Here is a 19,028-nt window from a genome sequence, read left to right on the forward strand (position 1 = left end):
GCAAACAGTCTCCTGGGTCTTTACCCCCTTAGATGTGTATCACTATTGGAGCGAGAGTCTCGCCTTACTGTCTCTTCACTTCATCGACTTGTCTCAGAGCTTTCTGGGAAAGCACCTTCTTTTCTATTACCCCCGAGCCTGGTGAACTGGGCTTTTTTTTATTATTAATGGTAACTCCGTAGCTATTTTGGAATTCCTCCATGTGGAAAATATAAAACAAGTGCTTGCAGCTATTAAATCTGAGCTACTTATCCATTTGACTGGATGGATGGATTTAATTTTGAACGCCTTATCTAACTGCGTTGAACTCTTTTCACAGCTAATATAAGCAGCTGATGAAATTGTAGCATTGTAACAGCTAGAGATGGACAAGATTACACCCATGACTCCCAGTGAGAGCAGCACTTGGTGTTTTGTGGTGTTAGCTGTGCCTTCAGGCCCAGTGCTCCCTGTGTCTCTGCCTCCCCCAGGCAAAGCAGTGATCCAAGACAGTGGTACTGGAGGAAGCCATGTTGGGTGAAAGCTTTCTGCTCTGCCAGGCACCTGGTCTCCAAGCAATTGGGAATTTGGCCTCCGGGTCAGCAGGGCTTCTGAAGCCCCTTTTGCTGTGTTTAAGCTAGGGACGTTTGCTGTTTTCTTATCTGGGAAAAGTTAATTGTGCTACTGGTTGCTTAGGCGGTTGATACTGAGGTGAGATAACGTAGTTGCTCTTGTAAACTGTGAGATTACCAGGCAAGCTGGGACTTGCACAGGTGGGCATTTTTAAACTACTAGAAACTAATGAACTTTTCTTGGCAAGAGTAGAGAAACTGTTGAAAGGCTGTTAGGTTCCAGTCCATGTGTTTTTTTTTTTTTTTTTTTTTTTTTTTCGTACCAGGTGCACACTGGCTGATAAACAGTGTGCATCTGTCTTTCATGGCTTCTGAGTGAATGATCTTTCTAGCAAAGGAGCCTTGAATCAACAGTAACTTCTTATTCTGTATCTGTGCTGCAGTGTCACCTGCTGCTTGACACTGTTTTCTATGTACACCTTTCTATAAGGAGGGTCCTTTTCAAGAAAGGTTTGTAGTCTGAAACCTCCTAGGACTGCAGTCAAGACTAGCTGGGAAAACATCAAGTGGGGGAAAAAAACTAATTCGTTGGTTTTGTGTCATTAAGGAATTTTTAACATCAGTAAGGGGATTTGTTCCCGTTATTGCAGTACCTGACTATGTCCTTGACTAGATATTTAGGCACCTGCCAGCTCTCCTAATTTTTCCCAGAGTCAAGATGAGTTACTAAACACTTGCCTTTTTTTCTTTCAGTGACACAAGGTGTCATCTATCAGAAAATAAGTTACAAAGGTCATGTCGAATCCCTGGAAGTCAGGTGCAGGTGGTCTTCAACCAAATGTGGGCTCATACTCACTCTAGGAGTCATTGTAGTATGCCATGCAGGAAGGAGTCTGTAAACTTTGATCTCTTGTTAGCTTCATAGTCAATCAATATGTTAGTTCATCTCTTTAAATAAAAGTCTTGACAGTTTCTGTCTAAAATTACTGAACGAAAAAATTCTGCTGCTTCCTTAAACGTGGAGCACATGGTTGTCTTAGTACTTGCACCTTAAATCTGCTAAAATGAAATTCCCTAGCTTCTGATCTGCATTTGAAGAGTGGCCATAAATGGGCAAAATGCTTCAGTGAGCTGTCCAACTGTAGCTTTTTATTTTTATTTATTTTTATTTTTTAAGGAAATGAATGCAAAGAATGCATTAATTGTTTGGGAGGTCCACGTGACCATCTTATCTTCTCTGACAAGCTCTTTTAAAAATAGGCTATGCATTAAAAACAATAGAGATCTTAAAAAAAAAAAAAAAAAGCAAAACACATCATCATCTAATAAATCTCTAGAAAATGAAGTGCCAAATTAAGTTCAAAGTGCAGTTTCAGGAGTAAATCTGCTATTCATATCTTAATTTCTACTTTCATACTTTTGAAAAACTTGGGATAAAACAGTTGGAAAGTTTTAAGTTGAATTACTACTGCAAGCAAGCTGTAATTTGCTAAATCTTTCACTGGGAACTACCTCCTGAACTTGAAAACAAACCCAAGAATACTTGTGTATGCTCAAAGTACATTGCTGCTAGGTGAATTGAGACTTACTATTCTACATATTCAGAGAACATAAGGATCCTTGTCACAATTGTGCTTTTCTGTCCTGACACTTCTTCAGGCTGTGAAATTATTCAAGCAGGGTGTATGTGAGCTGTATCTGAAAGGTGGAAATGCATAAGTTTGACTGGCCTAAGTGCAGGAACAAAATACTGAATGCAAGAGCCTTGCACTGTGCTGTTACTGCCATCTATTAAGGTCTTTGATATACCATGGTGGAGTGCTATCATGCAAGTATAAAAAAAGGCATCTGTTGTCTGCTCAGGCATCCAGACAATCTTGTACCTCTTACACATTCTTCCCTGTTAAGCAACTAGATCCCCCTTCTATCGGTATCCTGCCTATTTAAATTTGGATACTTGGCAAAGAGCATCCTGTGTGCGTGTAGCATGCAGAATGTGTTAGGTGATCCACAAGTTTCCAGAATCAAATTAGGTAACATGGTGGGTTCTCTAAGCATAAGCCTTGCAACTGGTGTAGACTTTTCTGCCCAGCGACTGCCCCGAGACTAAATAGTGCAAGTAATTCCTGGGTTGACCTCAAGTAAGATTTTAAAAAATAAAAATATTTTTTTATCTTGCCTATCTAAAAATCTCTTTGCATTTAGGCTGGTATAGCGGTGGTCTTCAGCTCTGTCTTCATCAGGAATATACAATGTCCCCAAAATATGGCATGAGGTTGAATATCGGAGTAAAATAAGTACATTGCTCTGTAGTAGTTCTTTAGAAGGAAACCTATTTTGGTCCTGAACAGTCACCTGGAAAAAAAGTATAGGCCAGAGAAGTAGGGGATGGACTGTGTTTCTTGAAAACAGAACTTTATTATGTGCAATCCATAAAGGTTTTTTTGGCTTATTCCTACGCCTTGCTGTAGGTCTCGGCTACACTCATGAACCTGTAGAGAAGAGCAGACACATGAAAGCAGAGGCTGCCAGGGGTGACTGTCGGATTGAAGTTCCAAAAGCAGCCTCCACCGGGTCTGTCTTTGCCAGCCCTTCCAGTTCTAGCTTCCTTGCTACTGGGTTTGTTTCATGTTAGCACAGACTTGCAGCGGAGTGTATCAGAGTTGATGGCAGATGCTTATTACTGCCTGCTGAGAACTTGACTTAGTGTTTTATAAACTGTATTTTAAGAAGTACACTAAGTGCAGGTGGGTTAGAGACATACTAAGCAATTCATCTGTTATTCTTGTCATTTATGATAGTATTTCTCTTGGCTGCGAATCCTTGTTTCAGTAAAACTGAAGATAGTTGGTATTCCCTCAGCACAAAGTCAGCTGATGGAGACAAATTCTTCTGTTCCAGTTTCTAAATATCTCTAGTGTAAACAAAGTCAACAAATTGATTGTGTGACTGCGTAAATTGAATCTCCCTGAGTTGGTCTTTTCTCTTTTTATGAGAGAGATGCATTTTTAATAGTGAATACTTATGGCGTGTTGCCATCAGTGTGTGATGCAGCAGACTGCTATAGATTTAGATGTACAGAAGGTCTGGATGATCAGTGCTTGTACTAACTAGATGGGGCTAAAAACACATCAGAGAAACTAGCAGTAAAGAGGTTTTCTTCCCTCTCCCACTCCTCTTTCTGGTTGAGACAGGTTATGGATATATGAAATTTGGCTGGTATTTGGATGTGCTTTTACAGAAGATAAAAACTTTGCCTCAGTCTTGAATGCTTCATATGTAGCAGGATATGATATGTGGCTTATTTTGTCTCTGTGTTTCACTGCAGTGGCTCAGTTCTCTTCTCCTGTCTTGTGGATGTGCAACTTAACGCTGGCTGGAAGGGGAGGGATGTCTGTACGGCTGCTGTACAAAAACTCCTGTTATTTTCTCGTACAGCACTGTTTTCTGATCAGTAGATGTCGAACTTCCAATTAAAAGCAAAACACGGAGCATGGATTTGTAGATAGGGTCTTGTCTCTCTTTATATTCCTCTCTTTCATTTCTATTTGTTTTCAAATACACGGAGACAGAGCATTAGTGGGCCTGTAGCTATTCAAACCCGAGCTTCCCGCCCCAAGTCAGGAAATGCCTGGCTTTGGAAGCACAATGGCTCTGCGCTGAGCCCTGCCTGTGCTGCTGCCTTCCCACGAACAGAGCCTGAGGAAATACCTTGAATTCACCACCAGCAGATCTTTCTGCTCGCACTTGTCACAGGAATCTGTTCTCGAGCGCTCATGCTTGCTGCTCCACGCTTCAGTGGCGGTTTTGCTTGAACATGCCTCTGCTTCTGAGCTGGAACCCGCGCCAGAAGGTACCGACGGCTCAGCGCACGCGGGGTGTTCACCCTTCTCCTTTCTCGCAGCGTGTCAGAAACGGTCTGGCACGAGGGCGAGCTGGGTGGTTGGTGCCGAGCTGCTTCACTGCTTTGAAAATAATCGTCTTACTAGAACTGCTGTCATTAAGGAGCTGGAGCTATAAGGCATGTTTGTTAGATTAGGCCTTCACAGCCATGCTGATGGTTTTCAGCCTCGCACTAAGAAGAGGAGCTCTGCTTTGTTGATAAACTCCAGGCAGAAATTTGCCATATAGAAACTAGAAACAAACTAAAAAGAGTTGCAGCATAATGAAATTCTCTCTAGCTGTGGATATGAAAATATCCAGCAAGTGAATTTTGTTTTTCTTTGCAATATTCACAGAGCAAAAGTTTTAAGTTTCACTTTAAATTGAAAGCACTGCTGGGCAGCTATTGCTGGGTGTGTTTGTACGTTAGTCCTCCAGCAAAAACAGGGAGCTCCACCTTTGTTCGGTGAAGGCTGTTGTAAATTCAAAGGAAGTATGTTTTTTAATGCTTTAACTTCTGTCACTGCTATTCAAGACAGCGTGCAGTATCACCATGGAGATACTCTGCCTAGAGTTATGACAAAGAAAAAGCACAGAAGAAAGCTGCTAAATGCTGCAGCATGCATGATTTAGTAGGCTTGATAGACTCTCTATTTTACAACTTCAAGGTATGGATGACAAACACCTAAGTTTCTTGTTCTTTTTAAAGGAGGGTTGATAAAGTTGGAATTTATTTTAGCAAAAATCTAGTTGCATGACATGAGAAGACTTGATAAGAAAGTTTCAATTTGGTGTTAAATATTTTCCTGCTGTCTTTTACTGACTTTTTCATCTGACTTTATAGAACCAAAGCTTGCATTAGTTCTGTCAATTTAACTGATGTTTCCAACAGAAAAAAAGAATACATTTCTGTGTTGAACATAGTTATGCTTCTTGATATATAGTGGAATGTTTTTTGGCTGTACTGTACTCATATGCACTTTGAACAGTGTACTGTTTATGCTTGAGGAAGGTATTTGTTCTCCTTCCATGACCCACTTGTAGGCCTAGTCACAAGGGACAGGGTAGGGTGGAGCTCATGAATTGCAGAGGTGGAATTATAGGAGGATAATATTAATATAGGACATATTAATGTGTATTTTTTCCAGGGTTAAGTGTTGCAGCGTTATTCCAATCTAGCTGGCCAAATAGCTGATGCACTGCAGTAGCTCTAAGGTCTATAACCAATGTTGTGGGTACAAGGTACAAATGGAATAGGTTGGAGGACCATTTGGATAAAATTGATGCAGTTACTAGTTTCAGCTTACCAAAACTCTACAGCCTAGTAAACAGCGTTAGAGAGAGTTTAACTCCTATCACTCTTTAATTCTTATGTTCAGAGCTGAATCTTACTGTAGGTGATGCAGAACTCGACTAGTGACATCCGTTCTGATTTGAACACAGCTGACATCCCTTATTGAATCACCACATATTGAATCAGATCTAACTAGGTAAAGAATGATTTATACAGTTTTAGGCTACTCAAATATGCCTGATAACTGATTTAATTTGGATTCCAAAGCGGCTTTTTCCCTAATTAGACTTATTAGGTCTATTGTGTTTCCCTAGAGTGAAACGTTGCCTCCTTAATGTCATTATGCAGCTCTTCTTACCTGCTTCTCACCTTTGTTTTTGCTGAACCAGGTTTTGGAGGCAGTGCTGCTCACACTGAAAACCTTTGCGGGGCTTCTGGTACAGGCCCTGAAGAAGGACTTCTGCTCTTCTGTGTCCTCTTGGCTCTAAAACATTGCTAAAGAGTCACTCTCAACTGTTAGCCTTGGAAAACATCTCAGTGCCTCAGATATAATCTCAATAATTCCACTAAATTACTGAGATTTAAGATTAGTAACTATGAGCACTCTTTCAAGACTGTTAGAGTTTGAGTGCCACTGCTGTCTCCTGATAGATATGTACATCTCTCAGCATCCTGGAAGGGAGGAAAGCTCATCTGATACATGTCCATTTTGCCTGGTATCAGTTTATTAGTACCTGATAAGAGTTTAGTGTGCCTTCAGCTATTTAAGCATGAGGTCACTGCTGTGGCAGAGAAAGCTCTGTCTGTGTGCTGTTAGAATGTAAACAAAAAGTAAATGTTTTGTCTAGTTCCTTCATCTAGATAATACACCATATCTACCTAGCTCTTTATGAAGCTTGTCAGGACTTCTGTTTGTTTTCTGACAAATTTTCTCTTTTTTAATTGCCTGGTGATGCGTGTGCTCCATGGTTTCTTCCTCTTTCTAAGGACCTTGTATCTTCTGTTTCAGGAGCTCCTCCTCTTCTTCTGTTAACCTTTTAAAGTGAAAAGCTAATGAACTTTTTACATTATGTGGTCAATAAATACCGTGTATTGTACAATTAACATTTAGAATGTCCGTTTAAGATGCTTATAATGTTAATTTGTATGGACGGGAATACGTCTGTCTCTAACAAGCTTTCATTGTCGTCTTACTGTACTTTTTTTTTTTTTATTGCCTCCTACTTCATGTAATAGTCTGCTACTCCTCATCAGTCTAGGGAAATTTCCTGAATGATAAACACAGGCATGTTGCTTCTGGTTCCTCCTCCTGTCTTGAGAACCACTGTCCCAGCAAGGCCTATCAAGCCATTAGCTCCTACCTTTCAGCCTGAGAAGCCCTCGGCGACTCCCTCTGGGATGTAGTCATCTTCTCCTTCTCTGCCTAGCAATATTTGGAAAAAGGTGATAGGCCCTGAGACTGTGGGACTTGTAGAGAATCAACTCTTGCATTTTTCCAGGACTAGCTCCACTGGGTTTGTTGGGGCTGGAAGTATGCCTTTCACCCTGCAAAGACACTGCCTATCCACTTCTACGCCAGTCTCCCAGCTTGAAGCAACTTTCCTCAAGGTTTAATGACAAAAATTCTGAGTGTGTTAGATTAGTTGTTTAAGTATTTTAAACATTTATTTTGTTTGTATATTGGTAAATGCCAAAAAACTATTTATGTGATAACTTGTTTAAACTTTTTGCTCTGCTATAATTGCTGGTAGTTTATATCCAGGAAGATCTGCAATGACCCCGTGGGCTTAAGAAATAAGAATCCCATTTTTCCCCTTTGCCTGCCTAATTTCATGGGTCTGTTGCAGGGAATTACTAGAAATTCGAAACACGTTAATAAGTTTTGAACATTTTAGTAATTTATCTTCTAAATGTTACTAAACTGATTTCTAAAAATATTTAAGCGGTTTCATCCTGTTAATTCACTATTTTTAATGTCCATTCTGCTTACTCTCTCATCTAACTTTGCCCTGCAATTTCAACATTAATAGCTAATAAGCTAATATCTAAATCCAAAAAAGTTACACAACTTTGATGGTGAAACTCTTGTGACTGAGGCTTCTTGATATGTAGAGGAGCAAAATGCAAAAAACAAACAAAAAAAAAACCCTATACTGAATAAATATTTAAAAAGCCGTGTTGGAGTGGTTGCCACCCTTGATAATTTTGTAACTTTTCCTGTATTTTGCATTTCAGGAAAACACAGATGCAAACTCTTGTTTAGATTCCACTTGACTGCAGTTACGGTGTTTTCCCAAAGTCAAAACATTAAATGAAAATATTTTAATCTGATAAGGTGCAAGTCTCAGCAAATGGCAGTGACACTTGGTTCTTGACAGGTAACATGGTCCTGGAAGGGAAGAAGGTCAGATCTAACAATATAAGTTGGCACATCAGCATTGGGATACTGTTATTCTTTTACTTTGAAGACATTAAAATCCACATGTATGACTACAGTATGAGCTGAAAACTCTGCACTAATGCTAGGATCCCTCTATGTTGAAATGAAAATACTGTAGCTGTTCATGTCGTAGGTGGAAGTAAAAGCAATAGAGGGAGCAGGTATCATGAAATAATAATTATGGCTCACATACTAATGATTCGTAGGACTGTTGCCAGCAGATCAAGAGAGGTGATCCTGCCCCTCTACTCAGCCCTGGTGAGGCCAAACCTGGAGTATTGTGTCCAGTTCTGGGCTTCCCAGTACAAGAGGGACATGGAGCTATTGGAGCGAGTCCAGAGGAGGGCTACGAAGATGATTAGAGAACTGTCGTACGAGGACAGGCTGAGAGAGCTGGGCCTGTTTAGCCTGGAAAAGAGAAGACTGAGGGGGGACCTCGTCAATGTGTATAAATATCTGAGGGGAGGGTGTCAAGGGGATGGAGCCGGTCTCTTTTCAGTTGTGTCCAGCGACAGGACGAGAGGCAAAGTGCACAAACTGAAGCACAGGAGATTCCGGCTGAATATGAGGGGGCACTTCTTTATTGTGAGGGTGACAGAGCACTGGAATAGGTTGCCCAGAGAGGTTGTGGGGTCTCCTTCTCTGGAGATACTCAAAACCCACCTGGATGCCATCCTGTGCAATGTGCTCTAGGTGATCCTGCTTGGTAGAGGGGTTGGACCAGATGATCTTCAGAGGTCCTTTCCAACCTCAACCATTCTGTGATTCTGTGATTGAAGAGTATTCATGATGTAGAAAAGACAAATAAAACCAAGTGGTACACAGCAGGATGGTAGTGTGGTTTTTTTTTTTTTTTTTTTTTTTTTTTTTTTTTTTTTTTTTTTTTTTTAAGTAGGATTGTAACTACATAAATTTCCATGTTTGTATCTGTGTGGGAGATCTCCAGGAAAAGAGGGGATAGGGAATCCTACTGTGGTATAGGTGCAAGTCTCTTGTCCCCAGCCTTTTTGGATGTTTGTTGGCAAATGAGGTAGGGATAGGATGCATAAGGAGGCTCTCAGGTATTATTTGTAAGACTTCAGAATTTCTTCTCCGGTCTCTATTGTGGAGTTTACAAGCAAGTGACAAAACCCAGTTATTGGAGTGGTAGTCATGGCATGCTTTTTAAAAATCCAAATAGCTGAATGAAGAGCTGGCATTGCTTAATCCAGTTGACTGCAGGGAAGATTTGTTTTTGAATAGAATTATTATTTGTCACTGTACTTTGAATAAAATATAAGTAAATTGTACTGTATCACATTTTGGATTTAAAAAAGGGAAATTTAATTAAAATTCAGCTAGCTTGTGAACTTTGCTAAAATCAAGAGCTAAGGCATTTAAACTTTAGAGTGTCTTTAAGCACAAACCATTGAAAGAATGAGAAGAAAAATGATCAGTGAAAAAGATGTATCTCAGAAGTTGAATCAGCATGAGATTTGTCTATGTCCAGCTGAGCTGGACAATGGTAAATGGTAATGCTGGACAGTGGGCAATGGTAAAGCAGCCATCAGTGAGAATGAGTAAAAAGATTAAGTACAGTCTACTGCCTGCACCATATCAAGCCTAACTTTTGGCATCGTTGAAAACTGAGATGATGATGTCTATAGGGACGAAAGCCAAATGGTCAGGAGAACATAGAGTAATTGAACTTTATTTTGAAGCAAATGAAGTGGAAGCAGGTTTGAGTTGAGGAGAAGTGTGTAATGGGATATAGGGGTTAAGACAAGGTAATTTTCTACTATGACTTGCAAAAGTATTGGCTTATAAGATCACTGCCTTATTAGCAAGTTCCAGATGGTATCGTGACTGGAAGAAAAAGATACTGTAGGAAACATGGTTTATTTACTAAGGTGTGACTTCAGAGTTATCTTCTCTTTTTTTTCTTTTTTTCCAAAACTTTGAAAGACATTTTCAAATATTATACAAGTGAGGGAAGGCTGTATGGTATACAACATACGCTATTTATTGATTGTTGGATTAGGTGAGCGTTGAGAACTGACTTGTTTTGTGGTGAAACTAGGGTAGATATCATCCCTTGATCTTATTGTAACTAGCAGCCTTCCAAATGTGTGTGCCATGACGCCATTCATTATTTTGTCTGCCAGAGGTGAGACCTCGGTTAAGCAGAGGTGTGTACTGTTGAAAGAGGAACTAGAATCACTCTGGTCACCTGTCAGTAGCGTTGGATGAGTCTTGGCTTTTTTCAGCGAAGGCAAAATGAAAAAGGAGCTTGTATATTAAATAAGCCGATACTGAAGGCAGACATCCTTCAAAGTGATTGGGATAAAATGGAGGAAGAGCCTCGTGGCCTTAAAAGACTGGGTGATGCAGGTCTGAAATGGAGAGTTTCTGCTACAGTGATGTGCAGTCTGGCCTTACAGAGCATAGCAGGAAGCTGTAGGCAAGAACAATGGTGGAGAAGAGAGATCTGGGTGTTCTTAGTTGTGTGATGACTGAGACAGCAGGGAAATGAGACCCTAAAGTAAGCTCTGTCATAGGATGGACTAGGTAAAGCTTTTGTAGTAGATAATAAACGAGAGCTAATGCTGTCATGTACATGCTCTCTCAGATGTACGTGGTACTTCTGTAACATTTCCATATGCTTGCTGTCTGTATCACAGAATTGCCAGTTGAAACTGATGGGCATTACTGGTCTCTCTCCATGCACAAAATGTGGTTTCCACAGCTGTCCTAAGAACAGAAAGTCTGGCTCTGCAAAGTGAAAGTAAAGAAACAATGATGGCCCTCTGCAAAACACATCAGCAAGAGACACTGATGTAGGAAGAGGGCTGCAAAAGAGAGAAGGCAGTATAAGTAAAAGGAAAAAATATGTAAACATTTGTCAGTAGACTCTAAGCTCATTGCTCTGGTAATTTAAAACCTTACATTCTAAAACAATTTATAGTATTTTTACTGAAACTTTTTTGCTTTGTTCCCACTTCATTCTAAATTTTGCACAGGCAATTTCTGTACTATGTTTATATTGTCAGCCAAGAAGCTAGTGCACTGTACTGAAGAAATAACCTGTGAGAATATTTACAGTAACATTTTTTTGGGGGGGATACCACTGTCTATTATCTCATTCGTGTCTGCTAAAGGGATCTTTTAATCTATCCCTTAGGTTCCTGATGTCATCAGCAGCATAAGACAAGTCTCCAAAGCAGCACTGAAAGAAGATGCCAAACCAAGTAAAGATAGTGAAGATGCCTTCTATAACTCTCAAAAATTTGAGGTCTTGTACTGTGGAAAGGTGACGGTGGCTCACAAGAAGGCTCCCTCGTCATTAATTGATGATTGCATTGAGAAATTCAGCCTTCATGAGCGTCAGCGCCTGAAACTATTAAATGAACAGCGGAATAATGAGTCAAGTTTGGACTTACCCCTGTGTGAAGGAAATGTGCCATCTTCTCCATTGGATAGCCCATTTGAGGAGCTGGAGAGCCCAAATAACACCACAGAACATGCCGCGATGTTTACAATTGGCAGCCAGACCAACTTGACCAACCTGGCCAGCACACGTAGCTCATTTCCAGAGCGAATTTTAGAGGACTCTGGCTTTGATGAGCAGCAGGAGTTTCGTTCCCGGTGCAGCAGTGTCACTGCAGTTATGCAAAGAAGGGTTCACGATGCAAACCTGAAAATACAGCCACGCAGAAGACATGCAAGTGCACCCAGTCATGTTCAGCCCTCCGATTCTGAGAAGAACAGGACAATGTTGTTTCAGGTGTGTCCTAGGATGAGCGATTTCATGTTGGTTTTGTACATCATCTTCACCTGTGCAGTTTGAAGCTGAGACAAGTCTTGTAAGACTTATCTTCCATGTATTATTTTACATCTTATTTTAGCATGGATTCGGTATAGTTTCATGATTTGTCAGAAATATTTATGCATATGTTCATAAATGATTGAAACACAATTAGGAACAACACTTTAAGGAAACCAGCATGACTCATGAGCGCAGGTAAATTTTAAGAAAAAGGAATCGCTCATGGACAAGAACAGAGTTTCAAGGGGCAGAGCTGACTTTCATATGTGATCCTGATTCATCTGTGCTGGTGAGATCTAGGACTTAGCTGAAAAAATTATTTTATTCGAAAAGATAATCCATGAAGATTTTCTTATGAACAAATCATCTTTTCTGTATGACTAAAAAGAAGCCCCAAAGTTCACAGCCTTATGTTTGAGCCAGCTCCTTTATAATTTGTACTGATGTCAAACTGTTCTCATCTGTCTTTCCCACATGAGTAGTCAAATGTCTCTGCTTGCACTGAAGGTTTCTTGCTTCAGACCTCGGAGTTCTTTCTTCTCTTGCCTGAATTGTATTTGACATCTTCAGAGCTTGTACTGAGAAAACAAAAGGACACTTAGAGGAGGTGACCCATAAAAGGAAAGATCTTTGGAACTTAAAATAACAGAGAGCTAAATGCTCGAGTTTTGTCATTTGATTTGCATTAAAGATCATTCTTGCCTTTCATTCTCTTGGGGAAATGCTAACTGAAGTGAGAATGCATTGCCCTTTGGAAAGCCACAGCTATCCCTGGTAATGAAAAGATTTAGCTGTAAAACTCCTGAAGCTCTGTGGAGTAAGTTCCATACGCTTGCAAAGCAGTTTGGGAAAGCTGAAGGATTTGTAGCAGAACCTCCACTTTCTCAGTCAGAATTGTTACAAAAACTTAAAGTATCACCTTAAGATCAGCATAGTTTCTCAGTTGATCTATGGAATAGCTGTTATGGTGTTGGGTTTGTTTTAAATCAAAACCACCCACAAATTCTATAGTTTTGCTGATTTCTATATTGGACCTTATAATTTAGCCTCACTGTTTGCTAAAGGTTTTGGTATTATCTGCCAAGCATGTGATCTTTTGACAAAAATAATTCAAAATGATAAAAAACAAAACAAACAAACAAACAAAAAAAACAAAAAACAAGAAACCCAAAGCCTCTTTCCAAATCTTTTTTCCTATTGAATTGAGTGTATTGTTCTGAAATACTCTTGCTCAATCGAGGCTAAATTATGGCACCCTTATTCCTGCTGAGTGAGCTGGTATGCTGAAGGTACTTTATGTGAACAAGAAAGGGCTAGATTTTGACATTTTTATTGCTGCTAACACTGTGCCCTGTGCCTCCAAAACAGTCATAAACTAGACTTTATTTTTCTCTTTTTTTTTTTCAAGGTTGGAAGATTTGAAGTTAACCTCATCAGTCCAGACACCAAATCTGTTGTGCTTGAAAAGAATTTTAAAGATATCTCCTCATGTTCTCAGGTAAGCATTAATAAGAAGCAGAGTATAGATTATCAGAAGAAAAGGAATCGATTTGTTCTTCAGCTTGGTTGCCTTGCTAACATACAGGAAGCAGAAAAAAGAAATGTGGAGGGTTTTTTTTTTTAGCATTCTGTCCTGCTCTCCTTTATTCAGTCTCAAAGGCCACTTTTAAATATTTTATCCTCTTTGTCTAAATCACAACAAATGAAAATAGATTGCTGCTTTGCCCCATTTGCTCCTTAATTTAAAAATAGGGTGGATTTGGGGAGATTGTGCAGGTTTGTGATGCAAGCCCCGCATCATGTTTGACAGCAAAATGTTACTGACTTCTTTGGGGAGTACAACAGAAGAAATTGGATATTAAATTATGATTGCTTCATAAGCAGCTGCAGCAGACTTGAAGTAGTGATGGCAAAAAATTATAATAGTGAGAGCTGTTATTCAAATCAGGATTGCGCTCATCTGGTAGCAGTTTCAAGTAGATATTGCACAAAAATTATGCAATGTCATTCCGAAAGAGCTTAAATACAGAAAAGATGAACACAGAATAATCAATGTGAGATGCAGTAGTGGTAACTTTGATCGTTGGTCAGAAAGCTAAGTATAAACTGTTCTGCTTTGTGAGAGCGTTGGATTTACTTTGGTAGTAGCTTAATCTCCATTTAGGATGTTCTGGGAGTGCTGTCTCTGAATTGCTGATCTGAAAGCCTCTGGAGTGAAGGGAGGAGAGCATCAGATCAGTCCTCCAGAAAAACAGCAGTTTACCTACATCGTTTCTTCTGGAATATATGGTAATAGATGAACCTAGCTTTCTCCAGTATACATGTGTCTCATAAAAAGTGAAACATCAGGGCTGAGGGATTTTTCTTTCTGTCTTGTTCATCAGCTGTTACTTCTGGTACTTTCTGTTTTAAGGTCTCTTTTTTTTTTTAACCTTCTGCCATTCCCTATGCAGGTGCATCACTTCAGGCCACCTTAAACGTTATTATTGTAGTTTAAAGTATGCTTTCAGGCATACTCTAAACCTGCCTTTCACCCCCAAGTGCTTTCATTTTAATGCTAATAACAAATTTACTCTTGCATAACTGTGCTACAAATGCTAATACAAATTAAGAACTGGTCAGTACTTCTGAATCAAGTGGAGCCTTAAACTATCAACTATAGGCCCAGGTCCTTATGTAGAGTCTAACTACAACTCGTGTTGCTGCTGAGAGTGGAGAAAGGCATGTGCAAATACAGAATGGAACAATGATCAAACAATTGCCTACTAATAATTTTATAATAAATACAGATCAGAAAGATTCTCAAAGCAGTGGTATGGAAAGCAAAACTTGCAGATGGTTGAGTCTTCCTTCCACCTGCCCGCCCTTTGTGGGTGTATTGAGCGCAGTAAAAGTGACACTTCAATTTTACATGCTTGTAACAGGGAAACAAAATTCCTAAGTGCAGAAAACATTTTTCAGCTAACTTTAAAGTGTGATGGAGACCAGCAAGATCATTGTAGACCTTTGACACCTAGCTTTTCCTTCAGTAAAATAACTGTGTGCAGCCAGTAGTGTCAGATAATGCTGCATGTTGGGTTTTGGAGGTGGAAGATTAGATTTCACTTTCATTTGGAGCAAAGCTTTTGTTATTTTGCATGCTTGAATAACTCGAACAGGCACTGACAATACTGTGGGTTCTTCATTTAATGCAAGAGATACTTTAGAGAAGTCTTTTTTCTTTTTTTTTTCTTTCTATGTTCAATAGAAGTGAAACATTTAATTTGTTCAAGGCTAAGGATTTGGTTGCTCATCAGTCTTTCTTTTAAGAATTCAGTGCTAGCCACAGGGCTTCTCTGTTGTGGATTTATGGGGAAGCTATTTACTGCATATTGTGAGACTGCAGCTTAGCAATGTTTGTTCTTCTGAGCTTCAAGAATGATGAAAAAGAGATGTTCTCTTCAGCTTGCATTCTGGATTCTTTTAGTCTGGCCTAATAAATTTATTTTATTCTATAACTTAAGTATGGTTGATTGGCTGCATTCAATTCATTATCCACATTTTTGCATAATTGTCAAAGCAGCAGAATGGATGATAAACCCCTGTGTGTGCTGGTGAAGCTCAGCTATCAGACAGCTGTAGAAATATTCTTGTTTCAGCCTTGCTGACCTTGAGAGAACTGAGAAAAATGAGAAAGGTACGTGTTCTTTTGGCATGACGAGCCAGGCCACCCCCCTCTTAAAGAAAAAGTGGTGGAGTTACTGTTAATGCTACTTACAGCTTTAGTGGTGCAAATGTCAAGTCCTTCTCCCCACCACATGTTCTCCCATGCAGCCTGACAAATCTGACAGCAGGAAATATGTTCAGGCACTGTCAGCAATGAGGGAACCAGCATCTCTCCCATCCGCCTTAAGTAAATACAGTTTTCTTGCAAAACAAGGCAACAGTTCGCCCTTATAGAGATGAACATATGCGTATACATCTGTTCTTTTTCATTTTATGCCTTTGAAGGCTGTGCATGTTAGAGGAAAATGGGTTCAGTTAAATCAGAATTGATGTGGACTACAGTAAAATAATGGCATTTGTGCCGTCATAGGTGGTCTCTGTACTTAAGTTTCGCCTAAGCAGCACAAATGTAACCTCTGGAATTTTGTTTCTAGTTTTAAAATCTACTGGGATTAGTGACAATATGTTCAGTCTGTCACGTAGTATGTTACCAATTTTGTCTAGAGTGTTTTCTGTACACACAGGCAAGTTCTTTTGCCTCCTCCCCTCTTTTGCTATATAGGTGTTTTCTTTGGAGATAGATCCAAGCAGCTGAGTTCTGCTTTCTGTTGTATTTGAACTTGAGGAATTAGGCTTTCTTTTGGAGAGAATCTGCTATTACCATACTTAGACGATAAAAACATTGGCAAGAGCTTTAACAATAGTGAGTCATGTTCCATGAATCGAGACTGGGAATATAGTGCTTCTTAGGAAGCAGCTCTCTTTGATCTTCTCAGTGCTGTTTTTAGCAAGGCAACATTCCTTCTCAAGCAGTTAGACTAGCAGTTAGATCTTGAAATAAAACATCGGTAGTAACGAGTAGTAATTCTTGAAACTTCTGGTATGTAACTCAGTCTCGAAACAAAGAATTTAAGAATCCACTTGTAATTCTACATGCCACCGCTCATTCTGTGCTCCTTTTGGTGTAGTCCAGGTTTGCATTGCAGGAAAGAGAAGATCCGTCACTACTTTGATGCTCCTCCGGTCCCATGTTTTAGTGTGGGCTCACTGCATCCAACTTTCACTGCAGCTGCAATTCCAAATACAGCCTAGGACTGTTTCATTGGCTGCCCATTCAGTTTCCTCTAATAGAGGACATTCAGATACAGATTTATTGCTGTATGACTTTTGTTTATCTCATGTCAGGAGCTCTATTACCTTCTTAATGCAAAAAAACAATTAATGAAAAATTAACTGTTGTAGTTGTGTCATAGATCATTAGGAGGATGTATTTATAGTTTCTCAATTTTTTGTGTTGGCAAGTGTTGGAGTCTGGTCACTTTTTTTTTCATTTTGGAAACCAAGGTGTTTGTAAAGTAGTTCATTAGTGCTGTTTTTAAACTCTTTTAAACTCCTTTTTAAACTTTTTGTTTGTTTGTTTTGTTTAGGGTATAAAACATGTTGATCACTTTGGCTTCATTTGCCGGGAATCTGTTGAACCTGGGTTAAGCCAGTATGTTTGCTACGTGTTCCAGTGTGCAAGTGAGTCTCTGGTGAGTATAAAAGTTAGCTATCCTAACTTTTCCATTGGAGCATGTCTAAAGCATTTCCTAAGCCATGGGAATCTCTGCTCTGCTATATCAGCTGAGACTCAGTGATCACATGTTCTAAGGTGTGAGATCTCAACTATGAATTTGAAAATAAGAAAAAGAAAACACATACATTCTGTTCATATATAGCCTTATCCTGGTACTCTACCATGTGGTTATTAGTAACAAATGGAAAAAGTCCAGATGGATGAGTTCACACGCAGGCTGCAAGCATATTTGGACTTTGTATTTGATTTTAACTCTTGCATTTCTGATTGTTGAGACACTTGGTTGCCCGTTAAATACACAATTACATGTATTGAATCAGTAACAAAGCTGATGATTAAACCCAAACAGACTTTTCCGGATAGGGTTTCAACTACTGGCCTGATCCTGCATGTGGCTTCTGTATTTTTGCTGTAGTCTCTCTTGTTCCTCAGGAGAGGAAAATAACAGCATCTGATCAAAGAAGCAGAAAAGCTAAGTTCACACATGTTATGTGTGGATGTATCCAAATGAAAAGTCCAATGGGCATTTGATGAAGTATGTATCAATGAGTTGAGGATTTCAGTGACAGCGATTTAACTGAGAGAGATAGTTTAATAATGTGAGACATACAGGAAATTATTCTGGCTACTGCATTTTTATTTTGAACTCTGACACTTAAAAAGAAATTGGTTTCTGTTCCGAAACATATTTGCTACTTATGGCTGTGCTTACAGCTGTTAACTCTTTCAACTAAACTTAAAAATCACCTTTCTACCTAGCTGAAAATGTGATTTCTAAATCCGGTAGCCAACTTGAGAGTTGATAGATTTATGTCAGTAAAGCTTCTAACAAGTAATGTCCCTAGGTGTACGATAGTAGCTGAGGCTGTGCTTTTATCAGGATAAGAGTTTGTTATGAGATCAGCTGACTCTTTGTACTAACATGAGATGTTACACCTGACTTATTGATAAATCTGACCATGAATAATTTAGTTCAAAGATGCTTAAAATGTGGTGTATAAAGAAAACACATATCTATGAATCCTTTTACATAGTCACCTACTGCTGTATGTGGGTACGTCCACATTGCAATACGAAATGAACAAATTCTTTGACACTAGCAGCAGTGCAGAGCTGTAAAAAACAAGAGCTGTCTGGATTCTACACTGCCAGACTATGTTAGTAGTCTTGTGCATATTGGCTCTAAACCTAGCTACATCCTGTGCTACAGTTCTCATGATTTCAGTGTGGTCAGAATCTATGCGCTTAGCACTGTCCTGTGTATCTTCCATTCAAGATATCTTTGCTAACTTACATTTAAGAATTACATATCAGCATTACAAGATGGACATTCATATTTCAACGGCCTGCCTTATTGCTAAGAAGGGAGAGCATTGAGGAACTACTTGTAGTGCTTAAAACTCTTTTAAAAAATCATAAATCAGGCCACAATTAATTCAAGTTTCCACATTCAGGTGCATTTATTATATTTTATTTTTGCAACTGACAGACCTTCAAAAGAGCTTGTATATTTTCAATGTTAAACTGCATGATTTTTGTCTCACGTTTCAGCTTTCTTCAACCTTTTTATACAGTGCAACAGGTAAGATCAAGGACATGATTCTGAAGTAGAATACATTTCTTTTCAAAAGTTGTCTTCAATCTTGCCTCCTTCTTTCCGTGCTAATGCAAAGACATGGGTAAACAGCTTTTAATAAGGATTGTGTTGCCCTAAAATACAAACACGGAAACTCCAAGTGCTTTGTAGTATATTTGAATGGGTGAGGAGAAATCCT

At 39.3% G+C, this 19,028-nt stretch overlaps 1 protein-coding gene across 3 annotated transcripts in view; it reads left to right on the forward strand.

Moving 5' to 3' along the window:
- The window catches only part of TBC1D4 (TBC1 domain family member 4), a 109,609-nt gene that overhangs the window by 52,212 nt on the left and 38,369 nt on the right, over window positions 1-19,028 (forward strand). For all 3 annotated transcript variants that reach the window (XM_040540303.1, XM_040540286.1, XM_040540294.1), the window contains exons 2-4: window positions 11,328-11,930; window positions 13,381-13,470; window positions 17,105-17,209. In XM_040540303.1, the coding sequence (XP_040396237.1) occupies window positions 11,328-11,930; window positions 13,381-13,470; window positions 17,105-17,209 (798 nt within the window). The remainder of the gene's footprint in view (window positions 1-11,327; window positions 11,931-13,380; window positions 13,471-17,104; window positions 17,210-19,028) is intronic.

This window comes from Cygnus olor, chromosome 1 (assembly GCF_009769625.2).
Source record: "Cygnus olor isolate bCygOlo1 chromosome 1, bCygOlo1.pri.v2, whole genome shotgun sequence".
NCBI lineage: Eukaryota > Metazoa > Chordata > Aves > Anseriformes > Anatidae > Cygnus > Cygnus olor.